The following is a 23,889-nucleotide window of genomic DNA, read 5'->3' as shown; positions in this document are numbered from 1 at the left end:
AGGTTGGACGACGTTGCGACTTCGCTCTCGAGTTCTTTTACTGTTTTATTGAGCGATATGTTTTCTGCAAGTAAGCGCTTGCAACGATTTTCTACCACTTCTAGCTCCGATTTGAGTCGAACACACAAAGAACAATATTTCTTTTCTTCTTGAGCCAACGCGCGATTATTGTTCGCGCAGTCCTCGGAAATTTTTGCACGCTCGCTATTCAGTTGAGACTCCAAACGCAGCAGATCTTGTTCTGCGTGCTCTAAAGACTCCTGTGCTCTGACGGTTTCTGCACTAAGCTCAACGAGTGTTTGGTCGCCAGAATAGCTTTGCCTTCGTACCGCAAGCTCTTCGATTACTGCGCGCACTGTAGTTTGCACCACATGTAGATCAAATGAGTCTAGTTCTTTCATTTTCACTGCAACGTTAACTGGCGCGTGGAAGTTCAGTTCACCGATGTCACACAAGAAACGCCGCGGCGTGTCGTCTGCTCTGCTCCAAACGGCGCGTTTCTGCTAACTCTGACCAAAAATAGGGCAAAAATTTTGAAAAGCCATTTTGAATAACCACTACAACAACCGTAATTACGGTTGTACAGTTAACTGTGCCACTTATTTTTTTATACCCCTGTTTTTAAAGTACTAATATACTTAATCAGGAGTTTCGCAGGGGGCGTTGTGAAAGACCCAATGCTTGCGCGATGCGCGTATGCTGTGGCTATGGAGACGAGCCGTCATTAGCCGCATGAGCAGCCACTGGTAGCCACAGAAATCCTGTGGATCGTTTGCGGCGATTGGCTGAAGCAGGCGACGTACGCACTTTATGTGTCGACGTAGCGAAGGAATGAGAGGAGGCATCAAGCAGGCATTCTGTATCCAGGGGCCATGCCGCTGCTTCCTACGCTAAAACTAACCAGCGGGCACTCAGCAACGCATGTACCCTCACATAGCGCTCGAAGAAAACGGTATTCTGTCAATTCGAACACGAAACTCGTTTGCTACAGTTAACACATGCAGCAAGTCGTACCGTGAGTTCGTGGCACGTTTTTATAGGGCGTTTTCACATGACGTCAAACGAATGCGTTTGGCCGCTGCCGAGATCTAGAATTTGCCCGAAAATAAAGCCTTGAATGGTGGTTTGAAATCCGGTCGCGTCCGTACCCTTCTTTTATCCCGAAGGCACTTCGTCATTGTCATTCTCACATTTTCTTTTATGAAAACTATGGTTGTTGCCTTGAAAAATAGCGCAGTTTCTCGTCTTTTAATGCAGCTAGCACGAAAGTGACCACCAGTGGGAGGAGCTTATAAGCATGCCACGTCACACAATGTGACGTACGTGAATACTCCCTATTCATGAAACAATTCTGGTGCTTACATGCCTAAGTATGGGGTCAAGGCAAAGTGACTCTGTAAGACATATGCCACTATGGCTTGAAAAACAGTAGCAAATGCTCGCTGATCTGTTGTGCACATGCGGTCACCTCCAGTAACGACTTGAAAATAGGGCTGTGGAAGCACTCATTTTGAAACAAACGATTAGATTACATAACCAAACCCAACACATATACACCATTTTTACGGGTACACTGCGTGCGTAACATGATACGGGGCATACGGGTCATTGTATGACTCCTGACTCACTGTTTTATATTCTCTCTTCTTGTATGTTTGGGGTTACAAGTGCAACTTCGGAACTACTTAGAATTCAAATCACACATGTAATCATTTGCTTTGAATTCATATTCGAAAACCCCGAATATTTGCACAGCTGTATTGAAAGCAATCTGAACGCACAACCTCCTTTGCAACTGAGCAGCAGCTTAAAAGAAAAAAAAAAAAGTCCAAGCTTGGGCAAGCTGATGCATGTTCATTTTAAAAGCGATAAGCGAGTGTTGGTCAGGTGGACGAAGAACAAAGACTACACAAGGTGAAATACTAACTGACATTCATGCAAGCCTTTGTTGAAGTTTGTTGCTTGGCTGGAGTTCAGTTCATGTCTTGTTAATGTTTTGTACTTGTTTTTTGACAATGGTTTTATCGCGTATACAGGAAGCCACTAATGTCAACACAGTACAAGCTACAATAAAAGTTCAGCCTAGAGCGTGTAAAAACAATAAGTTAAGCGTTTATTAAATAATCGGAGTAAAAATATGTTTGTGTCTACTTAAACTGATTGACAAGTTTGTGAACCTTGCAATCACTTCGGAGCTGTACAAAATTAACAAGAACTCCCCTTTCAAGGCTCGCCTGCAAAAAAAAGAAAACAACATGAAGTGTATGACTTTGCACTGCCTTCTGTAAATCTTCAGTACATGCAAGGCACAGCCTGTCACCACTACCCGTAATCCAATTTTGCTGCTATGGTAAAGTCCCAAAACGTGCCACATTCTCCCCTGAACATAGTGAAGTATGACACGTAAATCACAAATCCTACCACAGCAAACCCTGGCCTACCCTATACCCAACGAAAGTAGGTCAGCCTTTCGCGCAGTCCCTCAGTTTTTTCCTTTCCCCTCGTGCACGTAGAATGGCCTCATTGGTTCGCTCTCAAATAAGGCACCACAACAACTGCACGTGAGGTCCACGTTGCTTCATCTTTTTCATCATAGTGTTGTGGCCCATCTGCGAATACCACCTCATTGCTGCTTTCTGAGTGGACAGACGCCTTGTCACGTGCTTTCTCCAAACTTTTCTTGCTCTCATGCGCAGAGACGTACTGTCGTAGCACGTTTGCAAGCATTTTACCACCGTCATGGTCAAGTATACTTAGGACCCTGTGTTTTAGGGTAAAACCCATTTTTACCACCTGACTTGCATTATTGTCAGTTAGGGTAAAACACGAAAACCTCCGAAAGCTAACTTAGCAAAGTGCCAATTAAGCCAGCGATACAGGCACTGCACATTCAACGCGGCTGTTACGCATCTTGAGTTTATGAGAAATGCGAAAAGCACTCTTTTTTTTATTTTCCATTAAAAAATGTGCTTTTCCACACGATATCGCCTGATTTTACTGTTTTGCGGCTCCTGAAATAACACAATTTTTCACGCCCTTCCCCAACAAAAAAAAATAAATAAAGAAAAAGCTTAAAACCCGAAAACACATGGCCCTAAGCATGCTAACATACAGCATGGACGTGGAAGGATCATGCCTGAGGTTGTACTGAGGGTCCTAAATGATAGTTCATTGCTTTACGTTGTGAGACAGTATGATCATGAGCGATGCTGCAGTGGTTAATTAATCGGTTAATTTTGCCCACCCGAAGGTCTTCCAACGTGTGCCAACATCTTGGCACTCAGCACTACCGTGTTTAAAGGGACTGTCGCATCCGTCCCGGTGGATTCCAAAACTATAGCGCCATTTTACTCCTTGTTCATCGCCGAGAATAATACCGAAAATGGATTACTTTCTGTGCAATTTGATGTGATACCTGGCAAAAGTAGAGGACGGATGTTGAACGTATGCCAGAATTCCCTGTCTGGAAATCTGAGAGAACGTAACATGAACCAGCGATGGAATGTCTGTGAAGCACCGAGTACTCACGTACAACTTTAAGTACATTTCTCAGTACTTGTACTTTACTTAAAGTACATTTCAATTTGCACAGTTTGTACTATAATAATAATATACTTTTCAATTTGAGTAGTTTGCACCGTACTTTAAGTACTTTTCTTTGGTACTTTCCTTTCAAGTACTCAGGTACCCAATTGGCAATGTAAATGCAAAGCTTGATCACAAAATAATTTCTTTCGGTTCATATTAATGAGTTTGCTGTAAGCTATCCATCTAACTAGCACTTGGCAAAAATGCTATCTAAAATATTTCTAGAGATAACAGTCAATAATATAATTACCTCACGTTTTATCACTAGTAGTACCAAGCGTTGAAACATTCAGCGATACGATCCAAATTTGTAATGTTTTTGATGAGTACTTTAAAGCACTTTGCAAAGGGTTTTACTTTAAGTACTTTTTTATGTACTTTACCCCATTTGTAATATGTTACTTTGTACTGTAATTAAAGTACAACAGATGCTAGGTACTTTACTTCAAGTACAATTTTGAGGTACTTTGCCCTTCATCGACTTGGACAAAGTCAATCAGGGAGTGGTCGGAGGGCCTTTGGCGACCGGCGGGCAGGTGGGACAGCGTCTGCAGGCCAATCAATGATAAAGATTCACACATGCCTGTGCCTACACATTTCCTGTGTCAGGTCAAGAACTTAGGGAAGCCCCTCATATAAATGTAGACGGGTAGAAACCCAGTGAACCGGTAAGGAAGTATGAAGGGAATCGCCCCAGGACGAGAGCCGCCGATATTTCGAACAGAGACTGTTCTTCTTCGAGAACAGTCGCTGTTTGAAATATCAGTGGCTCTCGTCCTGAGGCAATTCCCCTCGTATGTATGGTATGGTAGATGACCAGCACTGTACGATCACAGAACACAAGTACATAACATACGCACCAGCTGGTCGTCCCGGCAAACATCTTTTAGGTTTTCCGGCGCGACTACCAGGAGGTTGCACAGGGCATGTAAAACATCAAACATCTTGTCCAGAACTGGGATCTTAAACTGCTTCGCACATCTGCGGTATTCGTTATGGTCACAAATCAGTATCATGCCACCTAAAAAAATGTGATAATCTATGTAAGGTTTCATGTGGCAAACAAATGACACACACACACACTGACATGACATCTCCTCTGCCGTTAATGTGGGCACATGTATTACACTGATGAAACATGCCTTCATAAAGACGGGAGAAAACATCGTACCTACGGTACTGTACTGAAAGGTCTGAATATGCTCGTAAATTGTTCTGTGGAACCTGATTCCGAGCTCCATAAGAACAGCTTCCACGTTGGTTCCATCCAGGGAGTCTCTAATCTTCTCGATGCATTTAGACATGTACTTTACAACCTTAAGTGCCACCTACAGGAGAAAGATACTGGCATGGAGACGGACAAAACGCAAGTTTTGACAGCTACACATCACAGGCAGGAAAGGCAGTTACTTCATTTTCCAAGTTTACAGCCTTACTATTTACAGCTTATATTTACTTTAGTGGTTTCAATGACATCTTCAACTTCAGGCTTGAAATCAGTTTTTTTCTGCTCTGTTAGCAGCAGCCCACGCACCCAACCAATAATGGCCGCTATGGACCTATGGCAAAAGTAAAACATTAAACATGATGTGATCACATCCCATAATGAACCAACTTGCCTGTCAAGTCCAGTGTCCATTTTAATTTCCATCTGTTCAGTCAAGTCTCGCTTTTTTTGAAGGCAAGTGCTGTGTTCTGGTGTTGAACTATGATAACAGAGTATACTCGATAAACCAAACCTTACTACAGCAATACATTCAACACTTTCAGGAACGAAGTTCTTGTGTGACTTACTGTAGAAGAGGGGCAACACTGTTGCTGAACTGCTTTTCCAGCAGCTGGTAAATGGAGTTGCACTGACGTACGGTGTCAAAGAAGTAGATTTCTGGCTCACTCTTTGGTTCGGACACGGGAATGGCTAGAGTCACCCAAGCATTGCAAAATGGCACGATGTAATACATGTACATGGAAATTGCCTATGATGAAAGCTCACCCCTCAAACCAACTTCCAGTGCATAGTGAATGTGTTCAATACAGAGGCTGTTCAGAAGAATTTCAAAGATTTGTGATGCATTCTTGGGAAGTTCATTAGGCTTTGATAGCTGAAATAAAATATTCACAATATATACACATATAAACAGCAAAGCAGAGAAAAGAAATATATAAGAAGTCTCTACAACGTTGAAAAAGGAAAGCTGCATACACTGTCTAGAGGGTAATTAGATCCTACAGGCGGTCTTACCGGAGGTAAAAAAAGAAAAAAGGAAGAAAGAAGGGGTAAGGCGTTGAACATTACTCTCTGCTATGACTTGCTTAAGACAACATGGTTTACTAAGAACGTTTGCTAGATCTTACTGTTTCCAGTGTGAAACCGATGAAGGAAAGCTGCTGTTTTTCTTAAATTCCGAATCTTGGCATGAATTCTTCATTACAGAATAATCTTTGATGTTCACTGCTGATATTTCAGAAAACTAAAACTTGAAAAAGATTTGACACTCATGTAGCATGCACGTAATTTGTGCATCTTACCAACTGGCACCTTTGAAAGGCAAGTTTGCTTTCTTGCAGCAAATTTATCGCAACTTCTTCCGAGAGGAAGGTTTCTCCACCAAAATTCTCTACGGTGGGCGCAATGTTGATGTTGGAACGAGCCCCCAATTTGGCTTGTAAGTCACGACGCAGGTCATGAATGCTACGAGTAAGATATAAGGTTTGTTTATGGAAACAAGAGGATATTGTTCCTCAAAATGATAGTGCTCACCCTCCAAACTGGAACTGTCGCTTATGATGATTCTTTGAGTCATAATAGCGGTTCAATACAGCAGTGAACTTGTCCTTTAGGTAGTGCATCTCGATGGAAAGGTATGGGTCAAGGTGCTTGGAGAATATCTGTCGAGTCAATTTCTTCAGAAAGGCAGGATCGTTTCCCATCTTGAACTTGGCTAAATCATTTGACAGCTGCAGCGTCCTGGAAGGACAGGCATACACAGTATTCGATAGAATCTTACAAAAGACTTCATAAAACAATCTATTATCTTGTCTAGTAACATGTCTGCACATTTTCAACATATACGTATTTGTCTTCAAGATCAATTTCCCAGTGTTTGTGGCACACTATGTTGTAATATATGCATTATTGAGTACTCACAATTACACTCCTGAAACACAGGAAAGCTAGGTTTGCGTGCCTTTTCTTGTGCCCTTTAAGCAACGTGGAAAGTTGATTATGACGACATTTCCAAGATTTAAACCTACATAATTCTGGGTTTAATCTGCTCACTAAAAAATACCATGCTCACGTACTTGGAATACAATTCATACAGAGACTTGAGGTACTTCTCCGGATCATTGTGGCGGTCGCTCAAAGTGGATTGGATGTACTCCTGCAATGGACAGAAGGTTGACAAAACAGAACAGTTCATTTTTGTTGAAGAACCCATTTAGTGGGGATATGGGCTTACCTGTAATTTGCCGTTATAGATGTTTGATACAAATTTCCCCATGACCTGCTCTGGTGAAGTAAAAACCTGCGCTATGAGCTGATCACTGCGTTCGCATAATGGGACAATGTCTGAGAACATGTCTTTCCGGAGGAAGGCACCCTACAGAAATTTCGGTACGTTATGCTTGTACACATGCCTCATGATGCACATTTACTTGTACATCATAAGAACAGAATGTGGAGGAAACCTACCATTTGGCTTTGGTCAATAAATGTGTCAATACACTTGGAATAACCCTGGAACAATGCAAAAGGTGCTGTTTGGAAAACGGGTTCTGGCTTAGGGTTATTGGTGTTCAAAACAAATGGGTTAATGTGTTAACAAATGTGTTGTTAACGGTGTCAAAAACAAATGTTCAGAATATATGAACAAATGGAATGTGATAAGCCACACTCAATAAGTGGATCACCTTGAAATGGGACAACACTGCAGCCACTTCTTTCATGGTAGCCTTGTCACCTTCGTGGTGTGCTCGTAAAAATTCTGCGATTAACGCCATTTCTATTCCAGTGTACCTTTGGGCAATTCTCTGCCGTGCCTTCTCAAACCTTCAGGAAGGGAAAAAAATTGAGGAAGATTATCAGAAGCCTTCACACAACCACATCATGCTCAAAGCCTTCAGAATCATGCAGTCAGCTAAAAACAATTTTGCATACTTCCCAGCAGGCAACTCTTGAGCAATCAGGTGGAGTTTCTGTATTACGTCGGCTGCTTCGTGCAACTAAGCATAAAAGGGGTTGAAATACAAGTCATCACTTCAATCATTACTTGCACCGCAGCGATCACGAAAAACTGTAAAGCGCCCTACCTTTGCAGGATCTTGTAATAATCCATCGGAAGCTGTTTTGTCCGAGTCGAGAAATTCTGCAAAATGCTTCATAAGTTTCTGAGCCTCTGCAGCTCGTGACCGGGGTGTGTTCACGCTTTCCAGAAGATCTCCCAAATGCACAACTTTCATCGCCACATAGCCAATCTGAGCATCCAGCTCCTTATATGTTGCATATGATGCCTGCAAGAACACACATATAGCAGAATCATTCTTTGTGATTATGAGTTCATAAGCTGTCCATGATGGATCCGTGGGTACATTGTTTTTAACATTTTGTATTTCATTTGAAATTTTTTACACAGGAAGCATACTGCAAAAACGTTGGCGAGTGGCGTTTTAGTTTCAGTGACCAGTTTTATACCTTGTTCTTCTCTTGTAATTCGCCAACTTTCTGGTGATGCCTTGCTTCCTCCTCCCGGCAAATCATTTCAAGGCGCTCACATTTCTTCTGTGTCGTTTCGAAGAGCAGTTGTAAGTCTCGTATTCCTTGCTTGAAAGCTTCCTGGAGGACTGCTGGGTTGAAGTTCTCAGGGTTCATATTGCCCCCAAGGCTCCGCCATGCCAGTCGTTCAACGAAGTCTTCGGGGCTAAATGACTCCTGCGTAGAATTGTAAATAATAAAAACCCACATGCAGGGCTGTAGAGCGAGCACTGCTCAGTGCACGAAGAAAGCAAACCAATGCAATATGTCCAGCAAAGTTAAACATGTAGGTACCAAGAAATATCACCTGCTCAAGTTCCGGTAGATAGTGGGACATCTTACAAATGTGGTGCGTATGTCCGTTTCCTTCTCCTTGTATCACTGTCACAATCACAAGACATTAATGAGAAGCATTCGAACTTTTCATCAACACACCCCTCACGCCATTTTGCTATGTCAACGCGATGAGGCCATAGGGCGTCGTGGAGCGGCGAGTTTCGGTTTCTGTATGAAGCGCTTTCTTCCAATGTTCTTTGGTCCTTGTTTCATTGGACATTTTTACAGTCCGATGCATGATCCTGGTCACTTAACATCTTTTCGTACATCCATGTGTATAATTGGAATCACCTCCGGTTTTGTGCTAATCGCTTTTATCGTAATAGTTATTTCCGTGGCTGAATAAAAGAAGATGCAGCGATTTAGCATACGGATTTGATGAAGTACGCAGAGCGAGCGGTATTCGTTTCTTGTTCTTATTATTTTTATTCCGTGTTTGTGCTGCGAAGCAACTGTGGCGCCTGAAGAGTCTGCTGGAAAACCACACATCCGGTGGTAGGAGTGGAACCCACTTCGTCGCAGTCTTCAGCACCACCTTGGCCACAACCAGCGAGCGGACGCTATAACTCGCTCGGCCGTGCCACTGGTATATTCGCTTCTCTGATGCAATCTCTCGCAATTTTTACCATTTCTGGAGAAAAACCGATGATCCTCTCGGCCTAGCCTATTTTAACATGGGCCTTGTGCTCCTAATGGTGGAAATGAAGCCAAAAACGATGTATATTTTGACTCATGGTCACGTATTCCCCAGAGCTTTAGCTGTGACGTTGCCCACCTTCGTGAGGCCGACAACGGCGAGTTCTTTCAGCGGTGCCACCAACGCCACCACCATATTTTGACTAAAATATGATTTAATTACACTATACTGACGGTACAAATGAAAGAAGGTAAAAAGAAAAAATTGTGAACGTGTTTTCATAGACGAGGTTTGACAATCGATGGACCACTTGTACATCTGCGTCATCCATTACAGAGATTCAAATGGTATAGTTTTCAAGCAACTCCGAATAAATGAGCAAGTAAAATTTCTTACAATGTAGTTTATTTATCGGCACCGGGCATGACGTATAAAGTAAGAACGCAAAGTGCGATATTCAAGTATTGAGAAACTACGCGGCGTCTTGTGGGCTACAGGGTGGTCCGTCGAACTATCCGGGTCTCACGAATTCTTCTGTGGGAGCTTGATAACGACCTGCAGCAGGAGATACGAGTATGAAGCATTAGGCTAAGAGATCGGATACTCAACGGAGACCATCTCTGTGCGTAAGAAGATACTGCAAGGCAAGAGCATGGACGGGGAAGAGGCATGACACGCAACAATCGTTACAGAATGTCGAATGTCTGGTATCCAACTAATCGCTGTAAATGACATCGTCCTCTCTTCTGATGTGTTGAGAATGGGATGAAATCGCCTCTTTTGGACACTTTGCATACCGCATATTGTGTTCAGAAGAGGCGCACGCTTCTCGTTTTCAACAGGTCAGCAGGCAGAATGATATACGAGAATGTGTAGAGCGTGTTCGTTGGGACTGAACATGATTAAGAACGCAGAGGGACAAGGACGACACACACACGGAGGCGTTCAACTAGCAACTGATTTTATTTGGACACACAACACTAGTCAGGAAGTTGCCCGGGACCTTCCTGACTAGAGTTGTGTGTCCAAATACAATCAGTTGCTAGTTGAACGCCTCCGTGTGTGTGTGTCGTCCTTGTCCCTCTGCGTTCTTAATCATGTTCAGAATGATATGATTCCGAATGACAGTTGATCCCAAGCAAATGCGGCTACGCCAGCAGGTAAATCACTCGGTGATAACACGCCACCAGCCAAACAATCTGCTCTAACAGTGTGCATTTACTGAAACGTACCTCTGTCACGTATCCTATGATTCTCCTTCTGGCATTTGTCATGAAAAGTAGTGTACTAGAGTACAGCTAAATCATTGTGAGCATTGTGGGAGGCGCACCGATAAAAGCACTCAATTTTATCTCGCCGTCAAGCATTATCTCTCTCTTCCTTCCCTCCTTTCTCTCTCTCTCTCTTTTTTTTTTCTCCAGATCTGCCCGTTACTCCACTGTGCATGAATCGTATCCTTAGTTTTACCTGCAGCTATTTCTATCTCATGAGACTTCTGCGTTTACCCTAGTACATGTCTTACCGTCTTCACTTCCGTGTACTCCATCACCCCGTCTTCGCCCCTGCATACAGAAGGCACATGCAATATACTGCACAGTAAACAGAAACTCCGTAACGTTACAATGTGAAGGTACGTTACATTTCACGGCCAATTCCAGACATCTTGTATCCACCAAACGGTGCCTGAGGACTGATCGCCATGTAGGTATTCACCCTACGAAAAGCATTCGGGGCTACAGACCATACTCAGACAAAGGAACAGATACTGGACACACTGACAGAGAGAAGTGCGTGTGCGTGCGTGTGAGTGATTGAGAAGGAGAGTGAGTGAGATAGATAGAAAGAGAGAGAGAGAGAAATTTCACCAAATTGATCCTGCTTCTAGGGCCTGCGCAACCGTGTTCGCAGTGTCCAGGTCCCTGGTTATGATCCCCGCTGCTAGACCATACGTCGTCTCGTTCGCCCTCCGGATGACTTCTTCCGTTGTCCTGAATTTCAATATGTTCTGCACTGGACCGAATATCTCTTCTCGAGCTATAGTCATGTGATCAGTGACGTCCGAAAACACAGTTGGCTCAATGAAGTAGCCTCTGTGTCCCAGGCGCTTCCCGCCACATTTTAGCTTGGCCCCCTCACGCTGCCCAACAGCGACGTAGTTCAAGATCTTTTCGAACTGCACCTTGTCAATCTGCAAGAAATGATCACGTATGTATCTCCATCAGAGCCATTCCTAGCAACGAATCCACATATATAGCGGTATTCAACCTAGGAACGGCACGTTTGAGCCCCACCCAGCCCCTGTCCCTATTGGCTGCCATCGCTTGCCATGTTCAGGTTCGGGTTTAGGTAGTCCCTTTTTTATCAGTGCAGGTACCACGAGCACACCACAGGCGGAATATAGACAAACCGTCTAGATTTAAAAATTAGAGTGGGGAGGAGCACAATACCAGTTACCAGATGGCGCTGCACTATAATTTTCCAGGCGGAGTAACTCTGTTAGGATTGGCGGACTACATTTCCTGCGTTTCTTAAGTCGAACAGCGGGTATAGGATGTTTCACCTGTGGCCCTTGCATGGTTCTCTCGTCGAATGGGTCTCCCACCACGCGCTTGCTTGCAAGTTCAACTGATTTTGCCACGAACTTGTCGTAGATGTCTTCATGGACGAATGTTCGAGTGGCTGCACAGCAAACCTGCCCCTGGTTGAAGAAAAGGGCCTCGTGCGCTATTTGCGCTGCCAAATCCACTGCAAGATGAGGAACTGTCTTTGTAATTTTGACTTGCAATCCTACCTGATTTCGCACACTGCGTATACGCGCCTATAAAACTTGTGAAATACGTCAAGAAGCAACACTGCTGAATGAGGACGACCTCGCATTGTTCTCCAACCAACGGCTCCTGCTTATACTTACAATCAGCGTCAGGAAATACGATGAGAGGACTCTTTCCCCCTAGCTCCAATGAGACCTTCTTGCAGTTAGACTCTCCTGCAGCTTTCTGAATGAGCTGGCCCACCTTTATAAAAAAGAAAAGAGAAGGAAGAAGCTGAAAATGGATGGTTCTGGTCCCTCAGCTTGCAGTGTCACACTGTACTCTCCTATCCAGTATGGTAGCGTTTTGTAGTTCTTCCCAGTGGCTTCGTCTACTTACTTCTGTGGAGCCCGTGAAAGCAACTTTCTCGATATCCATACTTTGGGAAATCGCAGCTCCTGCCGTTTCGCCATAGCCGGCAATGACATTGACTACACCGGGTGGAAAACCGGCCTCGAGGACCAAACTGGCGATGTACAGAGCAGTTAGAGGAGTTTGTTCGGCAGGCTTGAGCACAACTACGTTGCCAGTGGCCAGTGCTGGGCCTATCTTCCACGAAAGCATCATAATAGGGACATTCCACTGCGACGGACAATGAAGGACCATTTCCGTCAGGGCTACTAAAACGATAGGCCATGTACAGATACTTACGGGAATGATCTGGCCGACCACACCGATCGGTTCACGTCTCGTGTAGCCGAAGTTATCACCGTCTGTGAAGTTAGAGGAAAGACCTTACTTCGTTAGCCTATAGAGCGCTGCATCCACACATTGATTGATTGCATGATGCATTAGTAAATTATAGAAGAAAACACTGACCGTGCATTCACACTAGCGACATTTCCCGCAGAAGCGGAAGACGCGAAAAACTAGCTTTCTGAGCGCGAGCGCTCAACGTCCAGTGTTCACGTACGCTGCTAACCGTGGGGAATATCCCGCGACACAGCCACAAGATATTCCGTAGCAGACGACAGGAAAGACGCTGATGGCGTCGTCTGCTAAGTGCGCAGTACGCCACTCCCGATATTCCGCACCGTGTGAATGCTCAACATAACACGGGACGGAACTTTGTCTCTGTGAGCAGTGTTTTCGCTTTTTCTTCCACTAGAATCTTCCGTAAGGATGTCGCTCGTGTGAATACACAGTGTATGGTGCGACTCACCCATGGCGATAGTCTTGCCATGAATCTTATCGCTGTATCCGGCGCAATAACGCAGACAACCGACGCTATAAGTGACGTCGAACATGGACATAGTATACGGTTTTCCGTTGTTCAAGCTTTCCAAGCTCTGGGAAGAATGGCAGACAAATGCGCGAATTATTGAGAGAACACTCGGTGCAGCGAAGTCAACGTACTGCAATGTAGTCGACATCACGTTCGATAAGGTCAGCGAGCTTGTGGATAAGACGCCCTCGGTTCGACGCGTCCATCGTTCTCCACGGTGAACCACGGGCGAAAGCTGCCTTAGCAGCACGTACTGCATTTTCCACGTCTTCCTGGACGTAGAAATTGCTTTGTGATTGGCCTTTACGTTTTCAAAGTATCGCTCTTTTTTCCAACAACACACTGCCCAAACTGAAAACAAAACGTTGCTGCTGCTTAGTGCTTACCTTGTCTCCTTCTTGGACATCTGCAATCTTTTCTCCAGTGGCGGGGTTGTACGTCGGGAATGTTTTACCGGAAACGGCGTCCACAAACTTGTTGTTGATGAACAGCTACGGGGCAAGAAGAACTCGCCTTTAGGATGTATATCACGGGCGTTGTTTTTTTTTGCACTGGAGAACTCTGAAGTTGAACTCAGCAATTCATTACTTTATGAACGGGCATCCTATCAATGCAGACACGCAACTGCTTCTTAACAGCGCCATCTCAACCTGTACTCGAACGTGACACAAACCGTCTAACAGAAGGCAAACCACTATTACCTGAGTGTACTTAACGACCGGGTTGCGAAGAGGCATGATGGACGTTTCTGTCGTTTCTCTTTTCTGACTGTCCTTGATGCAGCAGAACAGTAAGTGCATCGCTGCAACACATATTCTGCCAACCTATATATACTGCATATGCAGTCAAACGATTCAAGAAGGTGTGTCTTGCTGTGGTCACTCTGCGCGACGTTTCTTTGCTGACTTTATCTTTCTGAAACGTCCAGACAAAGAGGCCGTAACGGAAGCTTACAAAGGATGTGACCGTGGGCCGAATTTGAATACGTCCCTATGTCGTTCATTTCGCGTAAAGATAAAGCAAAGTGAAAAACGCGGCATATTTTCGCGATATAACGTTGGTCAGTAAAACTCATGCATTATGCAGTAATGCGTATGTTAACGCTTGACGGACTCAAACCCAATGTTTACACGTCCCACAAAAGATAGGATGCTCGATAGTTGTTCACGTGGGTGTCGGTACCTTTAGGAAACGGCACTTTTTTTTGTCACAAACGAAGTTCTTTCCGAAACCGTCTACTCTTGTCACATCGTTATGTTCTAATACCACAGCTGCGTGTTATGCCGATGTGTTATTTATCCACACCTGTTCACAACGCAAAAGCGTTCACATCATGTGTCCACGACGTCACACTTGAAGCTGCACAGATCAAAAGGTGGGAAAGCCCTTCACGGCAAGCTGCCCACAGCACGTTCCTCACGCTGCGCTGGCTCCGATGCTGTAAAGATAAGTCGTCGCATGCCACTTGTTCTGTGACTGCATTTCAAGCACCATTGCGTCCGGGGCTGTTTCATGTTTTTGCTGGTCAGACGTGATCACGTGAACGATCACAGTTGGAAATGGGAGAGAGAAGAAAATGAACGTTGAGGAAAGTGTATTAACGCCAAAGGGCGTAAAAGCTCATTGTGCCAGCGAAATAAGTTGGTTAAATTGTGAATAAACGAGAATGCAGTTGCTTGTTTTCTATTTGCTTGATCTAGTTATGCGAATATTGTCTTTGGAGCAAGGACCATATGCCACATGCGCTAGTATCCATCTGATTTATGCCAAAAGAGACATCCTTTCTGACTGATGGAACTGCAGCTGAAACTATAGGGCATTCACATCAGTGCCCAGTTGTCGTTTAATGCCTCAGCCCTGAACAAGAATGCAAACGAGGAAGGTGATAATACAGGAATCCCCCTGATCGACACAGGGTGACACCTGGTGGTATGTGTGTACTTCTTCTCCCAGCATAAAGCTACTAAATAGGACCATTTAGCATTCTTTGCACGCCTTTCTTCTCCCTATGAAATACCCCAATCATCATCTTTTTCTTCTCCTCCTCCTTCATATACGTATATACTATATACATTTCATATATCACCGCAGTGTGAAAGATGTTTGCTAATTCGTCACGTAGTGCGACGACACAAGTTCTCAGTCTTCCGTTACCAACAATGGAAACGTGCACTCAAATAGCTATTTGTCGAGTGTAGGAATAAACAAAGTAAACAGAACGGGAAATAAACACTCACCCTGCCCTCCGGAGGTGGGCACTTATGAGTGAGACGCTCGCCGATTGTCAATGCTTGTGAAACGGAAATTGATTACTTATAAATCTGCAAATTAAGTGCTGTGTGTTTTTGCAAACCTGCATAGTTCGCAAAAAAAAAAAAAAGACGATTTCGCATCCATATCAAACTGAAAATTGTGTGCTACAAACTTCCTCCCCAACGCTAAACGCTTCGTGAAGGCGGCTTCCTTACAATAGGACGCTGCTCGTGGTAAAGTACCCTTTACAGGTATTGCGTGGCGTTTCACGGTATAGGTGTGCAACCTAACTATGGTGCAGGGTCCGACAAAACAACCAAGAAAGAAGTGGAAAACAGAATAGAAAAATACTGTAGATGTACCAGTGGAAGATATACCTTACTGAGGTTCAATGCGTGCCAGTTTTTTATGTACGCTAGGTAGCCCACGTGAGCTACGCTCTGCGTTAACGTTCCGTACATCGTACGCTGTCGTCTTTGCGTATGTAAGGTATAGTGTTGATGGCTCTGCGCGCGCCCACAACAAAAAAGAGAGCTTCGCGCAGTGCGCAGAACCACCAACGCTATCACTTACGTACGGAAATTCGATAGCGTAAGATTTACCAAAACTCTCTAACTGTCTTGCTTGGTTGCAGAATTCCCTGATTACTGCCTTGAGGCGCACAAACAAAATTAACGACGTCTGGCGTTATCTAATCGCCCCGAATATCTGCCCTCAGCAGAGTTAGCGACGAAGACCTCAATCACGCAGAAACTAGAAGCATCGTTACGCAACGCTTACGCACATACTCACTACACAAAACAAGGAATCAAATTTCCAACTGCGATTCTTACGTCGTCTGCTTGGGTGTTACTTTTGCCATGTCATAGATGGCGCCAGTGTCCGCTCTATTTTCCGCGTGGGCGGGAGCGCTTCAGAGCGCTCGCGAGACCGGAACCACACAGAGAAGTGTCCGGCAAACGTGGGCGACATTTGCTTGCGTGCTATTTGGTGGAAAAGTCGTGGGCCGGAACCTCCAGCCAATCGGCGACGCACAAAAGTGACCCGGTATACCCTCGAATCCGGAACAGCAACGTAAGGTTCTAGTTTTGACCTGCAAGAACGTGACATCCCAAAGACGCGGGTTGTTCCTGAAACTTCATTTTGTTTGTGTACGTGCATTTTTCGAATAGTGTAACAAGTATAAAACATCAACAAAACACCTTGGCTATTCGAGAGGCATAGCTCGGAAACTTTTCCTGCTGTGAAATAAGAATTCGACACCGTGGTTTCCGAAAGTTGGCCTGCTGCGCGAATACGGCCACTTGTTGGGAGAAAGTCGGAGGAAAGTGAAGAAGTTTCCAGGGCTTTGACCGGAAGTCGGTTAAATTATCCTGTGACATAACAACGCAGGTAAGAATTGGTTATTTATTTACAAAACGAATTTAAAAACAGGTAGTCTCGCATTTGCTGAGTCACATGATAAATGAATCTATTTCGTCCAGGAAAACGCACTGCAAGGTTAATATTGGTAAGGCCGTAAGGATACCCTTTGAAGCAACGGTACCATAGGGTTATCGGGTTTAAGTTTTTCCGTCAATGAAGTCCGTGCTGTACCTTCTTTGACATCGATCGATTAATTGATAGGTTTAAAGCAAAAATAAAATGGAGATTTTGGCTTCACTAGTGCGAGGCTATGACATCGAGCAATGTCCCTCCCGCAGACACACAGATAAATAGACTAGTTGAGAAGGGCGCACTTTGTGTGTCTCAGATATAATTAGTATAACTGATTATTTTAACGGGGGTTCATGATAGCGAGAAATAACTCCAGCAACTGGGCAACAAACCTAAACGGGCATGATAGAAATTTGAGACTTCGATAAGCTCTAAAGTCTAAACAAGCTACTTCTGTTTATGGTTTCAAAATTAAGGTGGATTTAAAAAAATAAAAATAGAGTGAGACTCTTCACTTAGATTAGTTAGCGTAGGGCATTCCTCGAACACATAATTCACAAGGCGTTCTTTCCAGCAAGTTTTCTTTCGGTCATCGGTGGTTTCATCCACGATTGGGTAAGCCTGAGCCTGGGCACATAAAAGGACGACAAGACACGACACGATACGGCACGACAAGCTCAGGCTTCCTCGATCATGGATATAGTCCCCCAGTTTACATGCATGGATGCCATTTTGTCTGGTGTTTCACTCCTTTCGCAACGCATACAAATAATATGCACACCGTTATCCAACCTTCGAGGAAAATGCAGGTTTTGTATTCATAAGCACATTTGGTAACGGAATTGACAAAGGATATCGAAAACGCCGTCAACACATTAACGCGGATAACTACACTCTTTATAAAATAGGGATAAATTGGGAAGCAATTACAGCTTCTAGCCGCCTAAGATGTAATTACTCCCCATCGTGGTCCGCTGACCCAGAAATTTAGTCCTCAACACCGCAAACAGTCCCTGGTGGTGGTGATGGCGAAAGGGCTCGTCGTTGTCGGTCTCACAGATGTGGGCAACGTCACGACTGACGCCCTAGGGAATGTGCGTCCTGGGCCGACTTCTAAGGGAACTGTGCCCCCCCCCCCCCCCCCCCGACATGTCTGAAAGCGTCCCTAACAGTCCCTAAATTTCACATAAGTTTCCATGCATCCAGAACGCTAGATGTGTTTGAAATTAAAACTTACAGATTAAGATGTATATATATATATATATATATATATATATATAGGACAAATAGGTTAATATATCAGACGGCTACGAAGTTGAATAAAAGTGAAATAATAAGACTTGGACTACAGATTACAGGAACGTAAACAAAAACTAATTTATTTAATGGGCAATTTAACACATAGATTAAAAAAAAAAGGTCGACATTAAATAAATTAGTTTTTGTTAACGTTCCTGTAATCTGTAGTCCAAGTCTTATTATTTCACTTATATATATATATATATATATATAAGAAATATAAATAATAATAATATAAGAAATTATATATAAAGTCATATTATATGAAACTGCTTGCGATTAGCCAAAGAAAATAAAGAAGTAGAAGGAAAATAATGAGAAAATTCGAAGGGAGGAATAAACAGATTACGGGGATCAAGACTACAAAAATGAATACGGGAAGATGAACGCGAGAAATACCTTTCTGTCGAATTTTCGCAGCAATTTCAATAGCCACACAACTCACAACGGTTCACATGGTCGATGAAACCTTGTTTGCTGTTTCTTTTTTTGCGTTGTACGAAATCACTGAAATTCACACTTGTTGCGACGTCCGAGCCCTTTTCAATGGAATTCGGAAATTGATTTCTTGGGAATTTCTCGCGCTTTGTGGGACTGATGTCCATGTTTACAATCTATAGAGTCGTTCAATATCCTCCCTTTTCATTGTTACATAAGAAAGAAAACTTCTATAGGTGCCCCATCTCACAGCTAAATGCGTACATATTTGAACGTGCTCTCCAGCTCTGTGAGCATCTTTCGCTTTCTGCTTGTTTACCTGCCTTTAAAGTTCCATGAGGACGAGTCCAGCGGACGTGCCCTTTCGTACTTCGATTGATAAGCAGAGAACTGTTTCCAAGAAGCAGGACATTTCATTCTCGAGTCCCACTCTTAATGTTTCGATTTCCATGCAAACTGTTTCTGCGTTGTGTTCGCGTGGGACCAGTGTTTCTGGTTGACCTGCCTTATCTGAAAACGACAAGGTGTTTATTTAACCCTATGAATAAATGTACACTGCATCTTCTTACCGTTGATTCTGCAGAGCGATTTCACCCTTTTTGGGGATAACATACATTGCAACAACCATTGTGCGTATGGGACTAAATAGACGTGACAGAGTGGGGACTGCGTCTCACACTTTTATTTTTCTCGAAGTCCTATGTGCCTAATCTATGTGCAGCAAATCGCTTAACTGTATCGTTGCTCTATCGCTTCTCGCACAGCACATATTTATATAGACTGTCGCATTCAGGGGATCACATACGAAGTTTGTGGATTATTTCAATTCAAATTCAAATACAACTCAATTCAAGGATCAGGGGAATAAATTAGGGAGCAATTTCAATCTAGTGGACTGGAAACTTTAGTTACTCCCCAATGTATTTTTTTTAAATTTTACTTTTTAAATTTAAATTTTTTTTTTACCTGGTGAAATGCAGTGCACTGCATGAAAGCTTGAACACAGTAGTTCCAATGATTTATATTTTGATCACTTTTTTGTTTTCTTAGGGTGTGCATTGATTCACTTGTGACGTAACGTCATCGTCATCGTTGGGAGACTCGCCTTACCTCAGGTTTGAAATTATAAAATCAGTGCATGAAACTTTAAAAAAATGAGCTGACTTGGTTGGTAATTTTATTTAATTATTGAAGTTATTATTTTATTATTTAAGATATTATTTATTTATTATTTAAGCTATTTCAATTATTTAAGTGAACGAAATGCTTTCAAGGCTTCCTTCTCATCATCCGTTTTGTGCACAACGATATGCAGCCGTCTTCAACAGGAACTCCTCCTATTTCAATGCTCGCATCACGCAGTCGGTGTGAGCGCTAAATCATTCAGTGCAGGCTATGCAGACAGGGCGGACGATATTGCACGATTGCTCGGGAAACGCACATGCTTACCAAGTACTTTTTACATATGCATGCCATACGTGTAGCATATACTGTATAAATACAGTATAATTGAAAAACATCTAAGATCAGAACCACCCGTGACGTTTCATCAGCTCGTACGATCTCGGACAGTTTTGTCTCGCTTCGAGATCATACGGACTTCCACTACCAGTCTTCACAATTGTGGTCGAGCTCAAAGCGTTCCACATGTGAACGAGGTAGCTCTCCTCGGTCAACCTTTTCACGTGCATGGCCTCACTCTTGTCGAAGAACCACTTCCAGTACGCCCAGTGGACTGCGTAGAAGGATTTCGGAGGTAGCACGACGACGTCGTCCACGACACGCACAGACCCTTCGAGGCTACAAGATTCGTTACAAGCCCTTCTTTTGATTATCCTCTGAATAACACCAGGGCCGTTGTGGGCCCACATCTGGGGCCTGTAGTCCTCAGCAAAATCATGAAGGCATGCAGTCAAAAACCAATGGCTCGGAGGGAAAGCCATGACCCCTCCTACCGGCCTGCCCGGCGCTTCCTCTCCAAGACAAGTGGGAAGTCTCGCCAACGATTTCTTAACGACAACGTCCAGGTCCAGATAAATTCCACCGTACTTCCAGAGGACTAAGAATCGTAAGGCGTCGCTCATGTGAGATATCTTGTAGCGACTTTTGCGCCAAGTTCCCTTGCGGTACCAGGATGAGAGCGGGGAGTCGGCCATGAAGGAGTCCAGGTGTAGTACACGTATCCTGAAGTTAGGAGCTTGCCGTAGGGCGTGGACAGCGGGGCAGAAGTCTCGGAGAACGTTGCTTGTTGCCAGGAGCAGGAGCGTGACGCTGGTGTCGGGATTATGAAAGAGAGCTGATTCTATGGCACACGCTTGACGGAGGGTGAGGCAAGTTCTTGATGAGGTCTCGATGAAGAAGATGTTTTTGTGGCAAGCGCCTGTAATAGTTCATGCAATGTTCATTACTACGGAGAACAGGGCGATCTTCCTTGCATGAACGAAGCACAAAACACTCAAGAGGGAGTGAAGAAAAGCAGGATGTCTGTCAAATCCTCAAAGCCTCTCTACACGTGTCCTTTTTACCTTGTTGGACTCGCAATATTTAATAAAAGGCTCCTCTCATGCTAAGTTGAAATAGCGTTCCGTTCAGACACACGGAACGGTACATAATGTGGATCGGATTGGATTGGAAAAGAAAGAAAGAATGTCTTACTGTGATTGCCGATTGGAGACGTGGAATTATCGGCACAGAGGTTACGAGCGTACGTAGAGGCGTTCGTCGGCTTGCCGTGCGACCAGGAACCTACAAAGTGGTGGGATAGTCTGAGAGTCTGCACAAAGTCCAAAGAGCCCCATACAAAGTGATGGGATATGCCAGAAACCAAGATGATGACACTATAAGATCGCTTCACATTCAAAAAGAAAACTGGAGACGAAAGAAGAGCCAAGAGAGAGAGAGAGAGAGAAAGAGAAAGAGAGAGAGCTTCTCCTTTCTCAATTGCACAGAAGAAGCGAAAGGAAAAGTAACAGCCGAAAGCAGAGGGCTAATACGTCTCGATATTGCATACGCTGCCTGTGCTCATTTGACGGCAAAGGACGTCCCGATGTCATAATGGAGATAATAAACCAATAATGTAAACAGATAAAGCAGGCGCTGCGGGGGCTTCACCTTCACTAAAATTGATTATCGGTAGCTTGCGGCGACAGATAACTCCGACCATGACAATGGTTGTTTTGCGAATTAACTTTTTTTTTTCTTGATAATAAAATCTCAGAACAAGTCACACCTCGTTTAACTTGCAGGATACGACGAAACTGTTGTCATTTTATGTAGAAAGATTCGGGCCTCAACCAACAATAATTTAGTAAGTGGTGAAGAACATCTTCATACATCACCAGCGCAGCTGAACCGCAGACATTGTCTTCCAGTTTTCGTTTTCCCTTACTAGCGGTTTTTAATAGTGTTATTGCCTAGTTGCTTTAGTGTCTCAACTGATCCCCCCCGTTTACTCTGCCCGCATGGTTCTTCAGAAACTACGAGAACCATCGCTATTTCGTCCGCTTTGTGACGCTCTTTGTTTTTTGTGCATTGAGATTTCGCGTGGACTCTCCAACACTGTTGCTTTTGGTGCAAAGTTTTGTGGTGATGTTTTCATCCATTCCGTTTCAAAGTGTATAGATTTGTGCAGTTTCCCTCTCTTTCCTGAATAACGCGTCCTGGAGTAGCCAGTCACGAGTGGCTCGAGTCTAACATCTGATTTTTTTTCTTTTACAAATCAATCAATCAATCGTCCGCATAGCACACAGTCTGTCCTGTCTTACCTGGTACGAAGTGAAGAGCGATGTACGCTACAATACATACGCTTCCGAGCAGTAAAATACGCAAAGCGTAGAATAGGAATTTCGTCATCTACAAATAAGGCGAAGGCTACAGAGAGCGAGCGTTATGTTAGGAACACACGTCCGAAGTCCCTTTCGATGGTCCAACTTCTTCCTCTCCCTCCTCGTCTTTTCCGCCCATGGGTTACACCACCCATCCCCACACAGGCTCCGGCCCGGAGCCTAATTAGTTATTTGTGGTTGGGAAGGTACATATTTCTTTAGTTGCTCCGCGTGAGCTCTTCTGAGGAAGGTGTTGTCGTGATTTCCAACGACGTAGACGTCTTGGATTTTGTTGCGGATGTAATACGGACCTTTGAGTGGATTCGTGACCTTGCCCTTTCGTACATGCGTTCGAAGCAGTACTGGATCTCCGATAGCGTAGTTGGCTGGCTTTCTGTGGATGTTGACTTTCTGCATCTGACACGTTTGTGATGTTTGTAGCAATGCTCTGGCTTGTTCCCTAATGTGTTCAACGCTTTCGTCTTGCGCTACGAGTGCCAGGTCGCTTGCCGAGAGTATGGTGAGTTCCCGAGGTCTTATAGGGTCGTAGCCATATAGTACGTGGAATGGTGAGCGCTGTGTTGCCGAATGGGGAGTTGCATTTATTTGAAACAGTATTGGTGCAATATGTTGTTCCCAATCTTGTTGTGAGGACTGATTACTTGTATGGTTGACTGCTTTTGTGAGTACTTCTAGAATAGAACGGTTGTATCTCTCGACGAGACCGTTTGGGTGAGCCAGGTATGGTATACTGTCAACGTGTGCGTTATTCCGTGGGATTCGAAAAACTCCCTTGTGGTGTTGCTAGTGTAGGCGCTGTCACCGTCTGAAGTCACTGTTTCAGGTTGCCCGTACTTGTATATTATGTCGTTTTCAGTCTTGGGTAAGTTACGTCTAAAAAGTAACTGAGTTACAGTTACAGTTTATCTGCCAAAAATAGTAACTAAGCTACAGTTATAGTTACTTTCTTGGTCGAGTAACTAGTTACAGTTACTGAGAGAAAGTAACTTAGTTACATTACAGTTACTTTTTATAAAAATGTCCATGAGAGGGTGATGCAATTGTTGAAAACTTACATTTATTTACATTTACTCAAGTGCAATAAAAGTTGTCTTGCACTTAACCAGAAGCAGTATAAGTTAATACGCGGTTATCCCACACGGAAAAACACGACATGTGCATGCGACCTGACGCATCGCGGTGAAAAGGAGAGCACGGTGATACGCACATGTTTCGTAACGTGTAGAGAGTGAGACATACGCAAGAAGGAACTCGCCTCAAGATGCTTT

At 43.9% G+C, this 23,889-nt stretch overlaps 4 protein-coding genes across 4 annotated transcripts in view; 1 reads left to right on the top strand and 3 right to left on the bottom strand.

Annotated features, from left to right (window-relative positions):
* Positions 1–2,092: 2,092 nt before the first annotated feature.
* On the bottom strand, positions 2,093–8,795 carry LOC135401286 (exocyst complex component 5-like). The gene is made up of 17 exons (XM_064633584.1): positions 8,649–8,795; positions 8,282–8,518; positions 7,900–8,100; positions 7,748–7,812; positions 7,501–7,639; positions 7,283–7,327; positions 7,050–7,190; positions 6,892–6,971; positions 6,350–6,556; positions 6,118–6,280; positions 5,582–5,690; positions 5,383–5,506; positions 5,208–5,294; positions 5,045–5,147; positions 4,760–4,916; positions 4,449–4,609; positions 2,093–2,234 (listed from the first exon to the last, which is right to left on the bottom strand). The coding sequence occupies exons 1-17, from the start codon at positions 8,676–8,678 to the stop codon at positions 2,148–2,150; spliced, it is 2,136 nt and encodes a 711-aa protein (XP_064489654.1). The 5' UTR covers positions 8,679–8,795; the 3' UTR covers positions 2,093–2,147.
* Positions 8,796–9,836: 1,041 nt separating this feature from the next.
* On the bottom strand, positions 9,837–14,086 carry LOC135399952 (aldehyde dehydrogenase, mitochondrial-like). Its single transcript, XM_064631689.1, has 12 exons — positions 14,051–14,086; positions 13,736–13,840; positions 13,481–13,621; positions 13,287–13,413; positions 12,776–12,837; positions 12,464–12,706; positions 12,226–12,328; positions 11,875–12,059; positions 11,180–11,502; positions 10,954–11,028; positions 10,837–10,876; positions 9,837–9,869 (listed from the first exon to the last, which is right to left on the bottom strand). The coding sequence occupies exons 1-12, from the start codon at positions 14,084–14,086 to the stop codon at positions 9,837–9,839; spliced, it is 1,473 nt and encodes a 490-aa protein (XP_064487759.1).
* Positions 14,087–16,738: 2,652 nt separating this feature from the next.
* Positions 16,739–23,889, top strand: part of LOC135399951 (thyrostimulin beta-5 subunit-like) — a 30,372-nt gene continuing 23,221 nt past the window's right edge. Inside the window, exon 1 of the mRNA XM_064631688.1 lies at positions 16,739–16,994. The gene's annotated coding sequence lies outside the window, so the exon portion shown is untranslated. The remainder of the gene's footprint in view (positions 16,995–23,889) is intronic.
* On the bottom strand, positions 19,539–22,651 carry LOC135399950 (lactosylceramide 4-alpha-galactosyltransferase-like). Its single transcript, XM_064631687.1, has 3 exons — positions 22,541–22,651; positions 21,432–21,521; positions 19,539–21,156 (listed from the first exon to the last, which is right to left on the bottom strand). The coding sequence occupies exons 1-3, from the start codon at positions 22,626–22,628 to the stop codon at positions 20,303–20,305; spliced, it is 1,032 nt and encodes a 343-aa protein (XP_064487757.1). The 5' UTR covers positions 22,629–22,651; the 3' UTR covers positions 19,539–20,302.

This window comes from Ornithodoros turicata, chromosome 7 (genome assembly GCF_037126465.1).
Source record: "Ornithodoros turicata isolate Travis chromosome 7, ASM3712646v1, whole genome shotgun sequence".
Lineage (NCBI taxonomy): Eukaryota > Metazoa > Arthropoda > Arachnida > Ixodida > Argasidae > Ornithodoros > Ornithodoros turicata.
Note: the sequence above shows the minus strand (reverse complement) of the source record. Positions and strands in the feature narration are given on the sequence as shown.

Bases quoted from the DNA above. Each gene is read 5' to 3' on its own strand.
- LOC135399952 (XM_064631689.1), bottom strand. From the start codon at position 14,086: ATGCCTCTTCGCAACCCGGTCGTTAAGTACACTCAG. The intron at 13,622-13,735 runs GTAAGCACTAAG...TTCTACGTCCAG, and splicing joins ATGTCCAAGAAGGAGACAAG to GAAGACGTGGAAAATGCAGT. The intron at 12,060-12,225 runs GTAAGTATAAGC...CTCATCTTGCAG, and splicing joins CGTATTTCCTGACGCTGATT to TGGATTTGGCAGCGCAAATA.
- LOC135399950 (XM_064631687.1), bottom strand. From the start codon at position 22,628: ATGACGAAATTCCTATTCTACGCTTTGCGTATTTTACTGCTCGGAAGC. The intron at 21,522-22,540 runs GTAAGACAGGAC...ACCACTTTGTAG, and splicing joins CGCTCTTCACTTCGTACCAG to GTTCCTGGTCGCACGGCAAG. The intron at 21,157-21,431 runs GTAAGACATTCT...GAACTATTACAG, and splicing joins GTCTCCAATCGGCAATCACA to GCGCTTGCCACAAAAACATC.
- LOC135401286 (XM_064633584.1), bottom strand. From the start codon at position 8,678: ATGTCCCACTATCTACCGGAACTTGAGCAG. The intron at 8,101-8,281 runs GTATAAAACTGG...GTGTTCTTGCAG, and splicing joins AATTACAAGAGAAGAACAAG to GCATCATATGCAACATATAA. The intron at 5,507-5,581 runs GTGAGCTTTCAT...GGGTGACTCTAG, and splicing joins ACTGGAAGTTGGTTTGAGGG to CCATTCCCGTGTCCGAACCA.